At 66.2% G+C, this 17,601-nt stretch overlaps 2 protein-coding genes across 2 annotated transcripts; one reads left to right on the forward strand and one right to left on the reverse strand.

Annotated features, from left to right (window-relative positions):
• Window positions 1-328: 328 nt before the first annotated feature.
• On the forward strand, window positions 329-4,986 carry PRR7 (proline rich 7, synaptic). The gene is made up of 3 exons (XM_030459197.1): window positions 329-618; window positions 3,592-4,233; window positions 4,367-4,986. The coding sequence occupies exons 2-3, from the start codon at window positions 3,936-3,938 to the stop codon at window positions 4,753-4,755; spliced, it is 687 nt and encodes a 228-aa protein (XP_030315057.1). The 5' UTR covers window positions 329-618; window positions 3,592-3,935; the 3' UTR covers window positions 4,756-4,986.
• Window positions 4,987-5,695: 709 nt separating this feature from the next.
• On the reverse strand, window positions 5,696-16,159 carry DBN1 (drebrin 1). The gene is given in 15 exon segments (XM_030459038.1): window positions 5,696-5,830; window positions 5,945-6,005; window positions 6,007-6,048; window positions 6,146-6,696; window positions 7,663-7,794; window positions 9,973-10,087; window positions 10,242-10,301; window positions 10,416-10,479; window positions 10,653-10,804; window positions 10,901-10,978; window positions 11,134-11,280; window positions 11,363-11,437; window positions 11,639-11,751; window positions 11,851-11,906; window positions 16,031-16,159. Coding segments are annotated over 15 exon segments (1,803 nt in total). The 5' UTR covers window positions 16,117-16,159; the 3' UTR covers window positions 5,696-5,759.
• Between the last annotated feature and the right edge of the window lie 1,442 nt (window positions 16,160-17,601).

A 17,601-nucleotide genomic window follows, 5' to 3' on the forward strand; every position in this document is an offset into this window, starting at 1 on the left:
CCTGTCCCCCACTCCCTTCTGCCCAGCACTGCCCCAGCCCCACCATTTGGAGGGTGCCTCATCACCATCCCTGTTCTTGCTGAGAGGGAGCAGCATGCAGGTGAGGGCTGGTGTATGGCTGGAGCTGGAACTGGTGGGTATGGGCCCCACAGACAGGGTGAGCTTTGGGTGGGCACTGAGGGTTCTGGGTGTTGCCCTGAGCTGTGGGGCTGTGGCAGCAGCACACGATTTTCAGGGGTGAAGGATGCTCTCAGCTGTTGCCTGGGCAACGGCTCCTCCTCCAGCCCACCATGTGGCTCGGGGAGCGCTCCCCCGCCTGCCTCCCCCCGCCGCCGTGGGGAAGGGGAAGGAGAAGGCAGCTCCTGGTCCCCGGCACTGGCGGGGCCGGAGGCCTGGCTCCCTCCGCCTGCCGTCGCCCCGGCCTAACGATGCCAGTGCGCCCCGTCGTGCCCCTCACCTCTGCGGTACTCATGCCCCGAGGGAGCGCCCGAGCGCCCCTGCATGGCCGCAGCCCTCTGCCCGCCCCGGGTGCTGCTCGAGCACCACCGTCGAGCCAGCACTGCTGGGCTGCTGCGGCCATGCTGTGAGATCCGACCACAGGAGACAAGTTCCAGCAAGGTGAGTCAGGGCTGGAGCCGAGGGGGACTGGGGAGATGCGGCCGCTATGGCCCCACTCTCAGCGAGGCGGTGAGGATTGGCCGGCTGCCAGAACTGCTCCTCTTGGATGTGGCGGGAGGGGGATGCCAGCACCCGGCTTCCCCGGGTCACCTCCTGACCAGGACGAAGGAAGTCCTTCCGGCCGGGCCTGGGCAGAACAATGCTGTCTGTGTGCGGCCGCAGTGGGCGCCCACCGCCCTGCCCACGGGAAGGAAGTGGTGGCAGGGTCACGGCTTGCGTGGGGAGCCCAGGGATCTGTGGCCCTGCCAGGCAGTGGGCAGTGCGGCCCCGAGGCTGATACAGCTCTGCCTGGGAGCCACAGTCCAGCTGCTCCCGGCACAGCCCCGTGGCAGTGGGGTGCAGACAAGGGGAGAGCAGGTGGTCTCTCCCGCAGGGTGGGCACAGGCCACAGGAGCCTGGGGGGGTTTCCCACGGTGACTGTGAGCCCTGAGCGAAGCAGAGAACAGCCACTGATATCCCCCCGACCCCCAACAGCAAACAGCTGGAGAGCTTGACATAGGGGACAACCACTTGGACCAGGATGGTGAGGGGTCTGCTGCGGGTCAGCCCTCCGAGGTGCAGGATGCTCCTTAGTGGTGCCCAGTGACTGCTGTCCTCAGAGCCCAGTTGCCCCCCCCACCCCACCCCTCTGCCTGTCACAGCCACGTGTCCCTTTGCGGTGCCCAGTGGGGGCCATGGAGGGATGGTTGGTGGCTAAGCTGCCACTGCCACTCCCTGCCACTGTCCCTGCGCTGTGCTGGCGTCACCTCCTGAGGAGGCTGCGGCTGGCACTGGAGAGTGGGTGGCTGGCAACCCCTGGCACCGAGGGCAAGTGCACGGCCACCGGAGGGGGGAGCCCGTGGAATGGCCCCACGGAGCGTCACAGGGCTGTCACATCGACCGGACCGTGGGGCCGTCACTTGGGGAACCCCGGCCCCCACCCCTGGGGCTAGCGTGGCCACCCTCGGGGATGCCACGGCCCTGACGCCACCGGCGTCCCGCTGGTTCCCCGGGGGTGGGGGGTTCCCGTGGCAGTACCCGTTCCCTCCCTGCCCCGCGCAGCAGATCCCGGTGGAGGTGCGGGGGGCCCGCCGGGTCCCTCCCCAAGCCGAGGGCGGGGCGGAGCGGCGGGGCGGGGGCCCGGGCGGGGCGGTGCGCGGCGGCGGCGCGGGAGCGCTCACCGGAGACAAAGGCAGCGCCGGGAGGCGGCGGTGGCGCCGCGCACCGGGTGCGCACCGGGCCCCCTTCCCCTCCTCAGACCCGCTGCCGCCGCCCCATGGAGCTGCCGCGCGCCGCCTGAGCCACGTGCGCCGCCGCCGGTAACCGGAGCCGCGGAGGGAGCGGGCGCGGCGCCTCCGCCTGTTGAGCGGCGCGGAGGCAGCGGGCCGGGGCGGGGGCGCGCGGGGCCGCCGGCAACCGGAGGCCGGGGCGGGGGCGCGCGGCGCGGACCGGGGCGCGCGCCTCCGGTCTGTCCCCGGCGGACGGGCGCGCTTGGGGAGGGGGGGAGGAAAGAGGGGCAGGAGGAGAAGGAGGGAGCTACGGCACCCGGGAGCGGGGAGGTCCCCGCCGGGTTGTCCCCCTCCCACTGGAGGCACCGGTCGGGGATGCGAGGCGGACAGCGGGGCCCAGGCCGTGGCCGAGGGTAGCAGGGCAGTCCCGTCACCTCCCCGCGCGGTGTGGGTGTCTCCCATCCCGCACGTCGCCGGTCCCGGCAGTCCCGCACCCCCTGCTGAAAACGCCCCCCGGTCCCTGGCCACCGCCAGCTCTCCCGGACCCGGTGTACTCGCGGCCGTTACCCTGCTGCTCGACGGCCCCTCCCGCACTGTGCGCTCACCCGGGGGAGCCTGTTGCTGCCGAGGCCGGCAAGCTCTGCCCGCACCGAGCCGGCCTTAGCTGGGCAGCGGTGGCAGCTTGGAGCGCCCCAGGAAGTGTCACCCCCTCCCCGCAGCCTCCGCCCCCGCGTTTGTCTTCGTGAGGGAGCAGCCCCCGCTGCTCGCTGGAGCGTGGCTGGGGCTCCGTGGCCCCTTCCTTCCCCCATTACTCCTTCCTTCCGGCTGGGCTCGGCCCTCCGGCCCCGCTGCCCTCCCTGTGGCACCGCCAGCCCCCTCGGCACACGAGGACCCCATTACGGCCGGCAGCGTGGCTCTGTCCTGAGGGGTAGCCGGGGACCCTGCGTCCCTTTCCTGAGCACAGGCAGGTGGGAGCGGTGACACCTTCGTGCTCCCTCTTCTCCCTGTGAGCCGGTCCTCTCCCACACCACGGCAGTAATCCTGACTGGTGCTTACATGCCCGCCTACAAGCACCCATGGGTGCTGCTCCCCACTTGCTGATGTGGATGGCTGCCCCCTATTCAGTGCTCGGCTGGATGTGACTGAGCTGTCAGCCTGCCTAAAGGCAGGGACCTGGCAGGGGTGACTGGTCCCATTGCCACTGTTCCCCCGTCTAGCATCGCCACATTGGGGTGCCACCGTGCCCTGACCTTCCTTGATGGCAATGAGACTGTAGATGGCCATGGTGCATGTGCTCCAGCAAGTGCCACGTGCTGCAGACAGACAGACACCATACACATGCACCCCTTCTCTTCCCTGGAGCACCCCACTCTGGGGAAGCACGGGGGGGTAAACTGTCCGGGATCTGCAGCCGATTTGGGGTGCACTGGGCAAGCAGGAGTGGGGGAGATGCTAAGGGACACCCCGTGACCTCGAAGGCCACAGCATCCGTCTACCGCCATGGGGTGCCTGGCAGCCCCGTGACGGGGTGCTGAAGGGTGTGGGTGTGGATTTGCTGTCGTGGGGGCGATGGCGGGGGCGCGCGTGGGTCCGGGCACGGCTCCCCGCCGGCTGCGGCTGCCGCTGCGCATGTGGAGCGCGTTGCCATGGGAACGGGGCGGCCGCGTCCCCACCATACTCAACGCTGGCGTCTGTCTCGTTTCAGGGCCCCCTCCCCAGAAGCCCCCTCCCAGCGATGGGCAGCGGGACCCCGCCGGCCCCATCCCCCCGCCGCCCACCCCACCGGCCCCCCGCCCCGCCTCCCGCCCAGCGCACCCAGGCTTGATCCACCCGTTCTACCTCCCCCCCAGCTCCATGGCGAGGATGGACCCCTGACGGCGGGTGCCCACGGGCCGGAGGAGACACCGCCGGGCACGGCCTGGGGAGATGCCCTCGGAGGCCCTGACAGCATCGGGTCCCACCCTGGCCCTACCGCCGCCCTGAGCATCCTCTCCCCCACCCCGAGGGCAGGGAGAGGCCGGGGCCTCCCCCCCGGGGCCGGCTGCCAAGATGGTGATGTCCCAGGGCACCTACACCTTCCTCACCTGCTTCGCGGGCTTCTGGCTCATCTGGGGGCTCATCGTGCTGCTGTGCTGCTTCTGCAGCTACCTGCGGCGGCGGGTGAAGCGGCAGCAGGAGGAGCGGCTGCGGGAGCAGAGCCTGCGCGCGTTGGAGCTGGAGCCGCTGCACTACGAGGGTTACGGGGGCAGCCCCCCCGGCATGGCCATTCCCCACCGCCTCCGCCTCGAGCCCCACCATCATCACCCCCACCACATCCCGCCCCCCCGGCCCTGGAGCTGCCGGCACGGTAAGGAGCAGGGAAGGGCTCTCGGCATCCCCAGAGCCCGTGCCTCCCCCTTTTTTTGGGGGGATAGGCCAGGAGAGCCAGGACGCAGCGTTGACGGCAGCGGGGGTCCGCGGGGGGGGGCTTTGCCTTGCAGAGTCGGACCTGTCGAAGCCGCCGTGCTATGAGGAGGCACTGCTGATGGCGGAGCCCCCCCCGCCGTACAGCGAGGTGCTGATGGACACGCGGGGGCTCTACCGCAAAATCAACGCCCCCTTCTTGAGCCATGAGCGGCTGGAGAAGCAGGAGCAGCCCCCCAGCTACAAACCCCTTTTCCTGGATGCCGGCTATGGTTCGGCACTGCACCTGCCCCGCTCGGCCAGCCCCGGCCCTGCCTGCCCGGACCTTTACCTGCAGGCAGAGTGCTCCCCCCGCATGTTTCCCAGCTGGACAGACTCGGAGCTCAGCAGCAGGGACACCTACGAGCCGGGACCTTGGCACCTCCCGGTATCCATGCCCCTCTTTGGCAGGACTACCGCTGTCTAACAGCGGCCCCAGGGGATCGCCGGACCTTGCAGCACAGGGGGGGTGATTTCGGTTGCCCGCCTCACCCCGGGGACGCCCGCCCTGGCGCGGGCCATCGCCGCCGGCGTGGAAGGGGCTGGTTCCCCCTCTGGCCCCTGCCGGATCCCCAGTGGCTGGGGAAGCTGGAGCCCCGGACTCTGCTCTGTTTTCTTAAATTTTTTGTTTGTTACAGTTTGAGAATAAAAGTTTGTGGCTCGGGTTTGCCTTCCAGCGGGCTGGCGTTGCAGGACCCCCTGGGGGAGTGGCCACCCTCAGCCCTCCCCTGTACCCCCCAGCAGGCTGCAGCCCCCGTGGGAGTCGCTTTATTTATTAACAGACATGAGCACACCGCCAGTACAGAACTTGTGCTTTCCAAAAACAGTTACCGTAGGGAGGGGAGGGGGAGAGGGGCCAAGCGGGGGCCAAGCTGGGGCAGGGGGGAAAGAGGGATTCCGGTGAGGAAGAAGAGATGGGAGAGCAAAAGCCCCACTCCGGCTCCCTGCCGGGGTTTTGACGGGGGGGGAACTGCCGGCCGGAGCCTCGCCTTGGTCGGGTCACTTTATTGCCATATTCATTTATTATTATTCTTTTTTTTTTTTTTTTTTTTTTTTTTTTCCTTAACTCGTGCAAAGTATGGGGGGAGCTCCTGGGGGCACGAAGAGAACAAGGACCCTATCCCACAGCCGGGCAGGGAATGCGAGCGTGCCCCCCCCTCCCTGAAGGGATGCTGGGGCAACAGGGAGGGGGAGACTGCTAAGAAGGGGCTGACACGGCTCCTATCAACAACTTAAAAAAGAGAGAAAGAGATGGGGGGCTGTAAAAGGTGCCCCGGGGTGGGGGCGCAGCAGAGGGCAGCCCCCACCTGGAGGCCTCATCCTGCGGGGCTCCTGCGGGGCAGGGGGGGGGGGGCCCGGCCCCTGGCTGCAGCCCCCTTGTGCCCCACACTGGCCGGGGCAGGCTGCCTGTGCTGGTACCAGGGCCTGGGCTTACAGGCCCCCCCCGAAGCTCTCCTCGTCCTCGGGCAGGGGGTCTGTGTCCCAGCATGTGATGTCGATCTCTAGGGGATAAGGAGGGAGTGTCAAGGCAGCATGGGATGCCCCATGGCAGGAGGGGACAGGGTCACGTGGGGTGTCCCATGGTGGGACAGACTTCCCTCCTCGTCCCCACTCACCTGGGGGCTTGTTGTAGAAGACAGGCTGGGGGGCTTTGGCCGATGGCTCCTCGGGGGGGGGGTACCTCCTCCTCTTGGGACTGGCTGAAGTAGCCCTCGCTGGCCTGGGGAGGGGGAGCAGGGGTGGGCAAGCAGTTAGTACACCCTCCCAACCACCCATCATCCCTCTGAACCCACCTCCTACACACCCCAGTGCCTCACCTGCTCCCCACGTCCTGGTGTCCCATCCTTGGGGGCCATCTCCCCATTGGTGATTGGGGGGGTCTCTCGGCCTGGGACATCCTCCTGGGGGGCATGCTGGCAGCCGAGCCCCAGGGGTTGAGGATCTTCTTCTCTGCCTACCTCCTCCTCCTGCTCCACATCGCAGAAGGTGGCAGGGGGCTCAGGGAGCTCGTCCAGGCTCAGCAGGGGTCCCTCATCAGGTAGCATGGCTGGTGGACCCTCAGGGACAGGGGCAGCAGGCAGGGGCCAGGCAGTGTTGGGGGTTACCCCATCGCTCTGCCAAAGGTCGATGAGGCTCTCAGGGTTGGGGGTACCCCCAGGTTGTGGCTCTGTGGCTGCAGGTGGCAGGGAGGGCTCAGTGGGCTCCAGGGTCACCAGGTCCCCCAGGTCATCACCCCCTGCTGTCCACACCAGCCTGGGGCTGGGCTCATCTCTAGGCGGCTCAGTGGCCTTGTCCTCGGGCTCTGGGAAGGGCCAGTGCTGCTCGGGGGTGGCTGGCCCAGCCTCCTGGGCACTGGGACTGGAAGCGTCTGCAAAGGTGGGGGACAGCAGTCAGTGGGGACAGAGCAGGGATGGGGGATGCCCAGGGACAGGGCTGCAGCTGGGAGGGGTCCTTTGGGCTAGGATGCTGCAGGGATGGGTGGGAGCAGCTAGGCAGGTAGGGGATCAATGGCATGCACCAAGGGAAAGAGGGGACATGGCCAGGGCAAGTGGGTGGGCAAGGTGTTCCCTTGGGGTGGGTGGCTGGGTGGCTGGGCCCTGCTTGGGTGGGAGAATAGTTGGAAGCACAGGGGGGGATGTGGAGAGATAAGGAGGTGTGCACTGGGAAGGTGCAGAAGGGCAAGCTGGGATGTACCAGGGAATGCAAAGGTGCCAACGGGGATGCAGCACAGACATACAGAGACTGCAGCAGAGCCAGCTGGGATGTAATGGGACACTGGGGATACATGGAGGGAAGCAGCAACGCTGGCAGGGATGTACTGGGAGATGGGGCAGATAGGGCAGAGTTGCACTGTGAAGGGATGCAGCAGAGACAATGGGGCTGCCCTGTGGTGATGCTGCAGAGACGGCAGGCATGTACAGGGCAGGGAAATGAACCAGCTGGGGATGGGGAAGCTGCATGGGGCGGAGATGGAATATGCAGCAAAGACAATAGGGATATACTGGTGTTAGCAAATGCACTGGAGACAGCAGGTATGTAACAGAGACAGCAGGGTAGCACAGGGGCAGGGATGCAGCAGAGACGGCGGGGAAACACCGGCGCAGTGGATACGACGGGGATGAACCGGGGGACGCAGGAGAGACGGCGGGGGATATGCTGAGGGATGCAGCCAGGATAGCAGGGATGCACTGAGTGATGCAAGGGAGCTTGGCAGGGCTGCAATGGGGCTGCAGAGGAGCTGAGGGGGCTGCAGTGGGAAACGCACTGTGGGGACCTTCAGGGAATTCACCGGGTAGCCCCAAGCAGGGCTCGGCAGCCCCGGCCCTGCGCCCACCTTTGGGCGTTGCGGGCGTCTTGACACCCGGTGCGCGGGTGGCTGGCTGGCCCAGGGGTGTGGTGGCCGGGCTGGGCTCGCAGGGGCTGCAGCCCGCTGCTGAAGCCTTGCGGTAGGCATCTGACTGGCTGCCTGCAGACAAGGGAAAGGGGCGGAGTGGGGGGGCTGCTCGCAGCGCTGCCCCTGCTCCTGCCCCGCACAAACTCAGCCATGAACTGTCAAATGCATGTCACCGTGTACCTGCCACCACATTGTCCCCTCCTGTGGTGGCAGGATAGAGGCACCCATGGGTGCAGCAGTCACAGTGCCCCACTCCGGGCATCCCACCAGCCCCACGCAGCCGCAGACCCTGCATCTGCCAGGTACAGGCAGCCCCACACCCACCATGGTGCATGCGGGCCATGCCCACACATTGCCCAGCTGGGCTCTGGCACAGCCTCCTTGCCTCTGCAGGCACAGCTCTTGTGCCCTGATTCCACCCCATGTTGGGGGAACAAAACCCCACATGGCCCCAGGCCTCATCCGTCCCCTTCTGGCCCATCAGAGCTCATGATTCTGGGCCCAACCTTTTCCATCCCACACTGCCCCACGGGCACAGTCCTGTGTGGTCCAGGGCACAGCATGCCCTTTCCCCTTCCATCCCATTGGCACAGCCTGTTCCATCCCGTGTCAGAGCATCACCTCCTCTGGCACAGCTCTGCACTGTTCCTGTCTGTCCCATGGGCCCAGCCTGCCCAGTGCCCCATCCCTGTACCACGGGCACAACCTGCCCCATGGGCACAGCATGACATAACCCCCCACCCCAGGGGCACAGATGCATTTGGGTGCCCATGAGTGCGGGCACAGCCCACGCCTGGGTGCCTGCCCCCCCAGGGTGCCCACAGGAAGGTCGCTGCCTCTGCTGTCAATCCAGTGTGCCATGGGACTGGGGTGGGCTGTAGGGTGGCCACCCCCAGCTCGGCTCCCTGGAGCTGCATGCCCTGAGGCTCCCAGCTACCTACATGGGAAGAAAGAGGAGAGATTTGGGGTGCGGTGGCAGGTGATATAGGGGAAGGGGGTCCGTGGGGGGGAGGAGGAGGAGGAGGAGGAAGAAGGCGGCCCACTGTCAGCTGTCTTTATGAAAGGACAGTGCAGACGACCTGCCAAGAGAAAGACAAGACAGACAGACGGACGGAGAGAGAGAGAGAGAGAGAAAGAGCAAAGAGATGGTTCAGTCCCTGCTCAGTGAAGCCATGGTGGGGTTGGGGCACCAGGGCACCGGGATGGGAGGATAGTGGGACAGGAGGAAGCACTGATAGCAAGGTGGGAGTACGGCAGGAAAAGAGGATGGAAAGACAGCAGGAAAGAAGGATGAGAGGCAATGCTGTCTGGCTGGGTGGGGAGAGAGGCCATGGGACCAACTATCTGCTCAGGCACAGCACGGCCCCACAGCACAACCCACAGCACAACCCACAGCACGGCCCCATGGCACAGCCCCACGGCACAGCCACAACACACAACCTACAGCACGATCCACAGCACAACCCCATGGCACAGCCTCACGGCACAGCCCATGGCTTGACCCATGGCATGACTCCACGGCAAAAACACACATCACAGACCACCCTCCAGCGTAGCCCCATGGCACAGCCCGCCCAGCACAACCCTCAATGCAGCTCCATGACATGGTCCCACAGATGGAGCTGCCCACCAGGACAGTCAGCCCCCACCCTAGACCTGCAAAAAGAGTCCTACAGCTGGACTCCCTCCTGTGGGGCAGCCCAGCCTGCCCATGGGGCACGCCTCCCAGCCAGGTGCCCCATGGCTGCCTCAATCACGTCTGCTCTTTTCAGCTGCCCCTGAGGGATGAGTTGTCTTCACAAGACACCCCTGGACTTCCAGATGTCTGGCCCTGCTACATCAACCATGCTGCCAGCATGGCTGCCAGCACGGTGCCATGACAGGTGAGTGGATGACATCCAGCTCAGAGCAGGATGAGCTTCCCCCTTGCTGAAGACACCACAGCATCCAGCCCCCACCAAGCTGCCCAAGCGGTGAGTGCCATGTGAGGTGTGGTGGCAGTGATGGTGGCACAGTAGAGCAGAATGACCCCCTGCTGTCCTCATGCCCCCAGCTCACTGATGCACTGACAGAGAGGACAGAGGACACCCTCTCTCCAGAGTACAGCCCTGGTACCCCCAGATCTCACTGCAACCTGCTGAGATGCAGGGAGCCCCCATGGCACTGCATTCATCTGCTCTACAGTTCACAGCCCACCCTCTGGACTCTCCTTGCCCCCCCCAATGCCTGCAGTCACCCCCAGCCCCTCACCTGTCCTGTGGCTGCCTGGCGAGATGGCGTCACTGCTGCCCGATGCCACCCGCTCCTGCTGCTTGAAGAAGTCCCGGGGGTTGTCGGGCCGCTGAGCAATGATGGCAGCAGCTTCCTGCAGGGATGGGGGAGGCTGAGACCCACTGGCCAAGTGGTGCGGGGCTACAGGATGACCCCCCGCACACCCCCAGCTGGGCGCCCATCCAGCTGTGAGTACCACTGACTGGGGACTGAGAACCAGCACTGGGCACGGACCCCACCACACTCACCTCCACCTCTGACTCTGATTTCCTGAGCTGCTGCCTGTCGTCCTCCTCTTGCTGATCCCCCTGGGAAGAGTTGCGGCATCATTCTCCGGCCCCAGGACCCTTGGAACAGCCCTTCCCCAGGGGTGACACCGGGCACCAGCTCCAGTTCTGACCCAGTCCCACCATGACACTTACAAAGATGGACTGCTCCTTCAGGCGCTGCCGGGCCTCCTCTGCCTCCATGCTCTGCTGCTTCCTCCTGCCAGAGGGACACAGGAGAAGGGATGGGCACCAGCTCCCACCAGGCCCTGCTCAGTTCCATCCCACAAGCAGACACCCATGTGCCCACCCAGACACTCACAGAATGAGCACAGCCATTCCGACATGCACATCCTTGCACCTGAGACCCCCCCACCCCAGCCCCCGCCATGCCTGTGCTCCTCAATCTGCTCCTCCCGCTCCCGGTAGCGCCGCTCCCGCTCCTCCTGCTCCAGCCGCTCCTGCTCCATTCGTTCCTGCTCAAACCTCAGCCGGGCGTCCAGGGCCTTTTTCCGTTCCTCCTCCTTACGCAGTTCCTCCTCTTTCTGGTGGAGGGAGAAGGATGCAGGAACATCAGCCCACCCGCCGGTGGGCTCACTCCACACCCCAGGGGCCACGGGCTGCCCACCCCTGCACCCCACCTTGGCCTGTTCCCAGAACTGCTCCCGGTTGAGCCGCTTCATCTCCACGGTGGCGTCAGTTTTCTGGTACGTGGTGCCCTGGGACGGAGGAGAGGCGGGGGGGGCGGAGGGGCTGGGATCAGCGAGGGGGAATAAAAGTGAGTGGCACAGGGGGTAGTGGGCTGTGGCAGACAGGAGCCCTGGGCGGGAGGGATGCCCTGTGTCCATCGTCACAGCTGCCATGGGAACATTACCACAGGCTCAGCGTTCTCGTCCTCCCGCAGCCGCAGACGGTGCAGCACCGGGCTGGAGACACGGGCCAGCCCATTGGAGAGACGCTGCCCAATGGCCCCTGGGTCGATGTCCTCGACGCTGCTGGCATTGACAATGACATCCACGCCCTGTGGGGGAGGGAGGCAAGCGGCTGTCAGGGACCAGGATCGGTGCCCTGGCAGCATTTTCCCCCTCCCCAGCATCACCCACCTGGAAGAACTCTGCTATCTTGGCCACATGGCTGGCGCAGGCACACTTGCGGGCATCTGGCACATCCTCTCCCACCTGCAGCAACCAGGAAGGGGCTAAGCTGGGGAGGGGGTTGCAGTGTAATACTTCCAACCCACTGGCCACCATGAGGCAGTGTGACTGTGGGGCTTCCACACCCTTTCAGACACCACAGATTTCTCTCTTGCACCCAGCTGTGCCCCTAACAACACAGCAGGCTTGGTGGGCATGTGACCCCAGCCTAAACCCCCCACTCACCCAGTTGACGAGGACATATTTAGGGAGGACAGCCTGGGGGTCCTTGACACTGCAGAAGCCGTACATCACCTTCTGGATCTCAAAGTGGCCCGACAGCTCCAGCAAACCTCCACCTAGCACAGCACCATCAGCCCATGTCTACCTGGCACCAGGATAGGTGCCAGGGAAAACTCTGGCAAAGCCAAGCTGGCTGAGGGAACAGAGGACCTTACCTCCTGAGGCTGCCAGCTTCAGGTCATCAGAGCCATCTTCATATGTGTAGAGGGCCCTGAGGAGACAGCACAGGTAAGCCAGGGCTGGGGTGCAAGCCAGCCCTCCTCCTTCCCATCCTGCTAACACTGTGGTCAGGGAAGGTCCCAGGGGACTGGTCATGTGTTCCCAAGCTGCCACATAGCCACCCCAACACCTTGTCCATCACCACTGCAAGGGCTGCCAAGCAGGGCAGACAGGACTGCAGGCAGGGCTTATTTCCCTTCCTGATGGCTGTCATCTGTAGAACAGTGTTCCAAGGCTGTGGACAGAGGGGTCATTTGAGCACAAGGACCAGCTAGGCAATGCCACCCATTAACCACAATCTGCTATGCCATGCTACAAGTCATGGTGGCCTTGCAGCCTTTTGTCTATCCATCTCTGTCCCCCCCCAACGCTGACCAGCTTTGGGGACAGCCCTGTGGCCCCACAAAGAACTTGGGTCACTCACGTGCCTGGCTACGTGAGCTACTGGCCCAGCAGGCACCAGGCTGGGGGAGGATGCTGGAGCAACAACAGCAGCAAATCAATGTGCCGCCGGGGTATGATGGGGCCATCATGGAGACTGTTCCTTGGAAACCATTCACAGTGGATGGGAAACCCCCTCTTGCTCCCACTGTGCCCTGGCCAGCCCCTCTCAGGGCTCTATGGGGACCCCTGCCAGCTCGCACCTCCCCATGGGTGTGCAGTCAGCTTTAGGAGGGGGACACACACATACCAAATCAGTCCAGGGTGGGTAGGCGAGGGGATGGATGTTGCTAGGCAACCAGCATCCTCCATCACCATGGCAACCCCCCCATCCCAGCTGGGATGCAGCTCGCCCCGATGACGAGGTGATTAGTGGAGGGGAGCGGGGGAGGCAGGCAGGCAGCGGGGACCTGCGGGGCCTGGCAGGCACCCAAACCTTCCTGCCACTGTCACGCGCTGTGCCCGGAAAGCTGGGGCCGCCCGTGCAGGACCCCCCATCCCTGTGCTGGGGCAGGAGGGCAGCTCTGCCAATCGGCATTCAGCTGTCGGCACCCGCGCTTGCTGAAGTGCCAAAATCCCTGCGGGTGCCGGGCAGAGCCGTCCTCACCCCAGCCCGCAGCTTCCAGATGGAGGCTGAGCTCGGGGATGGGCATCGGGGGAGTCCCTACGGGCAGAGCCACCCCCAAAACAGGCAGGTGAAAGGCAGGCAGGTGACTAATACAGAGGGGGGCTCCCTCCATCCCTTGGTACCCACCACCCCCGGAGCCCCCGGCAGCGAGGCGCAGATAATAGCACCAACAAGATTGACTTTAATCCGCACATCCCGATCCTGCTAATCGGCCGCCCCAGCCGGCGCCAGCTCCCAGCCTGGGGCCGGGAAAGCAGCTGCAAAGCGCTGTCTGCGATGCCCGTGCTGGGGAAGGCCGGGAAACGCAGCCCCTGCCTGCAACTGTGGCCTCTGCCTGCAACCGTCCAGGAGACCTGCTGTGATCCCCCAGGAATGGGGGAGAGGGATGGCAGCAGTTTGGAGCCTCCATGGACAGGGGTTGGGTACTAGCAGGGTGGGATAGAGCTGGCTGCAGAGGGAAGGAAATAAGTAGGGCAGAGCCATGGCATGGCTGCCTGGGAGGCCTGTGGGTGGATGGGTGCTGAGAGCACCCACTGCCTGCTCTTCCCAACCCAGCACCCTGCCATGCAGGGTGGCACCCAAGTGCAGTGCTACTGCCTGCACCCAGGGGTGCTCCCAGAGTAGCTGGAGCTTGGCCAGGTCCCATTACCCAGGAAAACACCATAGACACAGAGCCCTGTCCTGAGTAAAGCCCAGTGGCACAGCCTGACCCAGGCTGGGATGAAGAATCTGGACATTTCCAGTCTGGGAGCCAGAGGGGCTGTGCTGGGGTCAGCAGCATCTCTAGGGGTGGCCCCAGGAACCTGCAGCCCAAAAGCATCACCACAAGCCCTGTCAGCAGGAATCAGCCATGCCAGTGTGGGTGCAGGCAGCATCATGCATCACTTAAGCCCTTCCATGGGCTCTAAACTCCCCACACAGTACAAACAGCCCCTTCCCACCCATCTGGGCGTGTGGCTCACCCATGATACCAGGGAGGAGGTTGCCCATCACCAGGGCACTCCATCAAGGAGTCCAACTAAGATTCTCCATCACCCCACCAAGTGGACAGTGGACCCACTGCCCTCGCACGGCCCCATTTTTCACCCAAGCAGGTGCAGCAGCACCCGTGGGTGCCAGTGCCCAGGGGACCCGCAGCTGCCTTGTCCTTATGCCACGACCAAGGAGGGAGAGCATCACCCCAGTCCACCCGCTCCAGTCTGGGCACATGTGTTTCCAATGTGGCTGGGAACTCCAGGGAGTCGGCGTGCTCAGAAAGCAGCACCAAATTCCTTTCCGATCGAGTAATGGGCCCCAGCAGCCTCCGCGGGGCCGGGCAGGGGGAGGGGATGCTCGGACCCTCCAGGACTGGACTTGAGGCAGCCTGGGGAATCCCAGACTAAACATGGGGATCCCGGCTGGGCGAGAGAGCGGCATCCCTCGGCACCAGCCCAGGGCTGGGCTCCGGAGCAGTGTTCTCACAGCCTCTGGCTCACCCAGGCTGGGACACCGCTGGGGGGTGGTCCCCATCAACCTTGCCCGGTGCAGCCCCTCAGCATCACCCCTTACCCTGCACCCAGGCTTTGGGCCCTGTTCCCACTGACACCAAACACCAGACACTCCGAGTGCCCACAGGATGGAAAGGCTGGGGTCGATGGGGTGAGCTCAGCCCCAAGGATTAGGGGGAGGAGTGGGGCTCGCTGCCTGGCTGTGGCACAGTGCTGGAGGCGGGGTGCTGGCCCCAGCACTCGCCTTCCCGGGAACCGTTTGTGCTGCTCTCAGCAGCTTTGGCAAGGAGGGCTCCATTGCAGCGGATGCCGGGAAGCGAGATGTATCCAGGGCTGACAGCTGCCTCCTGGCCGGCAACACGCACCGCGCTTGCCCACGGCGCCCTTGGGAGACCCGGGGCTGGTGGGGAGCAGGAGCTGCCCAGGCCCACACATCCCGGGGGGCTCCCAGCCCTGGGCTGAGAGCAGATATCCGGAGAGAGAGCAGGGTGAATCCCGACTAGGGGGTGGGTGCACTCTAGCAGGGTGGCCCCCAGGTGGGCGGTGGGTGCACGCATGACACACACACCCCAGCTAAAGACCAGCATGCACCCAGCACCCCAGGGTGCCGACAGCACCCCGCAGGCACGGCACAGGCACCCCAGGGAGAGAGAGGAGGTCCGGGGGGGAGGGGGAGGCAACGGCCCCAGCCAGCCCCTCGGCAGCCGGGTGGGGCCGGGAGACGTGGGTGGGAGATGGCAGAATTGGGGTGGTGGTGGGAAGATGCTCCCTGGGGTTCCTTCTCCGGCCGCAGCGGGGCCTGGATCCGTCCCGGCCCTGGCACCCGCACCACGGGTTGCTCAGCCCGGGAAGCGCAGGCTGGGCAGGGCATCCCGGGGGGTCCTGCCGGGGAGGCCGCCCCTCGCCCGCAGCAGCCTCAGCCTGGCGGGATAGTCCCCCGGGAATCGGGAGCACCTCAGGAGCTGGTGGGGGCTGGGGAGGTATGACCGGGGTCTCCGCGGCCGCAGGCCTCGCTCCGCGGGCCAGGGGTGCCGCCCGCTGACGGGGTACCGCCGGGGCCGCCCGGGACCGGGGCAGGGCTTGGGGCACCTCCATCCCCTCCCCCCGCCCCCCAGGGCGCCCCTGCCCGCGGCTCCGGCTCCAGACAATAGAGAGGGACCCGGGGCCGGGCCCAGGAGGGGGGGACCCCCGGGCCCTCCCCGCCGTGCACGGAACCCCCCCGGTTTTCCATGCTCTATGCCCGGCAGGGGGGGGACCCGGTCCGCGCCGGGGGCTCCGGGGGCCGGGAGGTCCCGGCGTTCGCACGTGCCGGCCGGGCGCAGACAAAGCGGGGACCGCGCCCCGGCCCGGTACGGCGGCAGGCAGGTGCGGATACCGGGGGCAGCGGGCCGGGCACACCCCCTACCGCCCCGCCCGCCTTTGTGTGCCGGGGCTCTCGGCACCGCGGGCCCGGTGCGGCGGGGGGCGCAACGCGGGGCGCGGCCGGTGTTACCGGGCGGCTCCGTGCACAAAGGGCGGCGGCGGCGGGGACAAAGGGGCGGCGGCGGCGGGCGCGCTCACCAGTCGGTGGGGCTGTCCTCGCCGATCACGTCCTGGTAGGAGGCGAGCAGCTCCAGGCGGTGCGCCGCGAAACCGACGCCAGCCATGGCGGGGCCGGGATGCTGCCGGGGGACCGGAGGGACCGGCCGCCTGCCCGCCTCAGAGACACTGCCGCAGCGGCCGGGCGGAGGGGCGAGCGGCGGGGAGGCTCCGCCCGCCGCCGCGCCCGGTCCTAGCGCCGCGAACGGCGGCCCCCCCACCCTCCGCCCCCCCAGCCCGGCCCCCGCCCCCGCCCGGGCCCCCGCCGCGCCCCCGGGGCACCCCCGCCGGTCGCGCCGACGGGCACCGCGCCGGCACCCCGGGGTGCGGGCAGCATCGCCCCCGTCCCGAGCTGCCTCGCGCACGGCTCACCCCCGGGATCCTGCACCCCGCGGACCCACAGCCCTGGCCATCCTCCACCCCGGGGACCCCGGAACCGCGGCTCTCCTCTGCCCCTGGGGTCGGCATCCTGGGCTGTCCCCGCCTGGGGACCCCTTACCCCAGACCCTTCTCCGCTACAGCCCCCTGGGACTCGGACTGCAGGGAACCTTGTGCCCTCAGCTCCCCTCCGCACCGAGATCCCCTGCTCCGAGGTTTCCACTCCAAGGACGGGGCCCTGCACAGCACACTCAGCCGTGCCCTTACTGCTGCACAAGGTGTCTGTGGGCTCAAACCTTGTCAAGATCCCTTTGCTACTCAGCTGCCCACCCACTCCTCCGTCCCTCCAGCTGCTGCACAGAGCAACTCCCTGCTCCTAGTTCCCCCCTGACCCCCTAAGGACCCTGCCAGGCTGTGCATGACAGCACCTTTTCCAGGAGGTTTTGCCTCCGTGTGAAAGCAGAAAGTTGCTTTTCCAGGGCTCAGCAGGGGCTCCCGGTCTCCCAGCTGGGTCCACGCTCTCCTGCCAGGGCAGGCAGCATCATCCCAACCACCGACTCTGCCCCATCCCAGACAGCATCTGTGCCAAAGGGGTTTACGTGCTGGAGTGGCAGAGGAGAGTGCAGCGGGCCTGATCCCTGCAGGCTTGGGCTCATGCTGGCATGATCCTTCCTGAACCAAGCTCTGTGGACAAGCACCCCTAAGCTGAATGGCACACAGGACACGATGCCGCAGGCCCTGCCTGCTGCCCCCATGCCTGCACCCCCTCCTTTTATTTCTGAGCCAGGATGGAGCCACCCTAAGCAGCTGCTGGAGTATTTGAGCAGCTGTAGAGCAGCTGTTGGGGCCAAAGCAGGGGCTGGGGCAGGAACCCCACAAGTGGCTCTGCTGGCTTTGGGGGGTGGATGTGGTGGGACCCTGCTCGAGGACATGGTGGGAACTTGGAGCCTGCTGCCGCCAGGCTTTGTTCTCAGAACAGTGGGGCCCCAGCCCCTCCTCAGGCTCCACCTCCGCAGCCCACCCGAGACCCTCCTTCCTGTGCACAAGGGCCCCGTATGGCGCACAGAACTGGTGGGCAAAAGCTGCTCTCAGCAAAGCACGGAAGCACCTTGGGTGGTAGAGGCACCGTCAGTAGGAATCAGAGGCAACGGGATACCAACGTCAAGGAGCTGAAT

Source organism: Calypte anna, chromosome 13, assembly GCF_003957555.1.
Source record: "Calypte anna isolate BGI_N300 chromosome 13, bCalAnn1_v1.p, whole genome shotgun sequence".
Lineage (NCBI taxonomy): Eukaryota > Metazoa > Chordata > Aves > Apodiformes > Trochilidae > Calypte > Calypte anna.

Bases quoted from the DNA above. Each gene is read 5' to 3' on its own strand.
- PRR7 (XM_030459197.1), top strand. From the start codon at position 3,936: ATGGTGATGTCCCAGGGCACCTACACCTTCCTCACCTGCTTCGCGGGC. The intron at 4,234-4,366 runs GTAAGGAGCAGG...TTTGCCTTGCAG, and splicing joins GCCCTGGAGCTGCCGGCACG to AGTCGGACCTGTCGAAGCCG.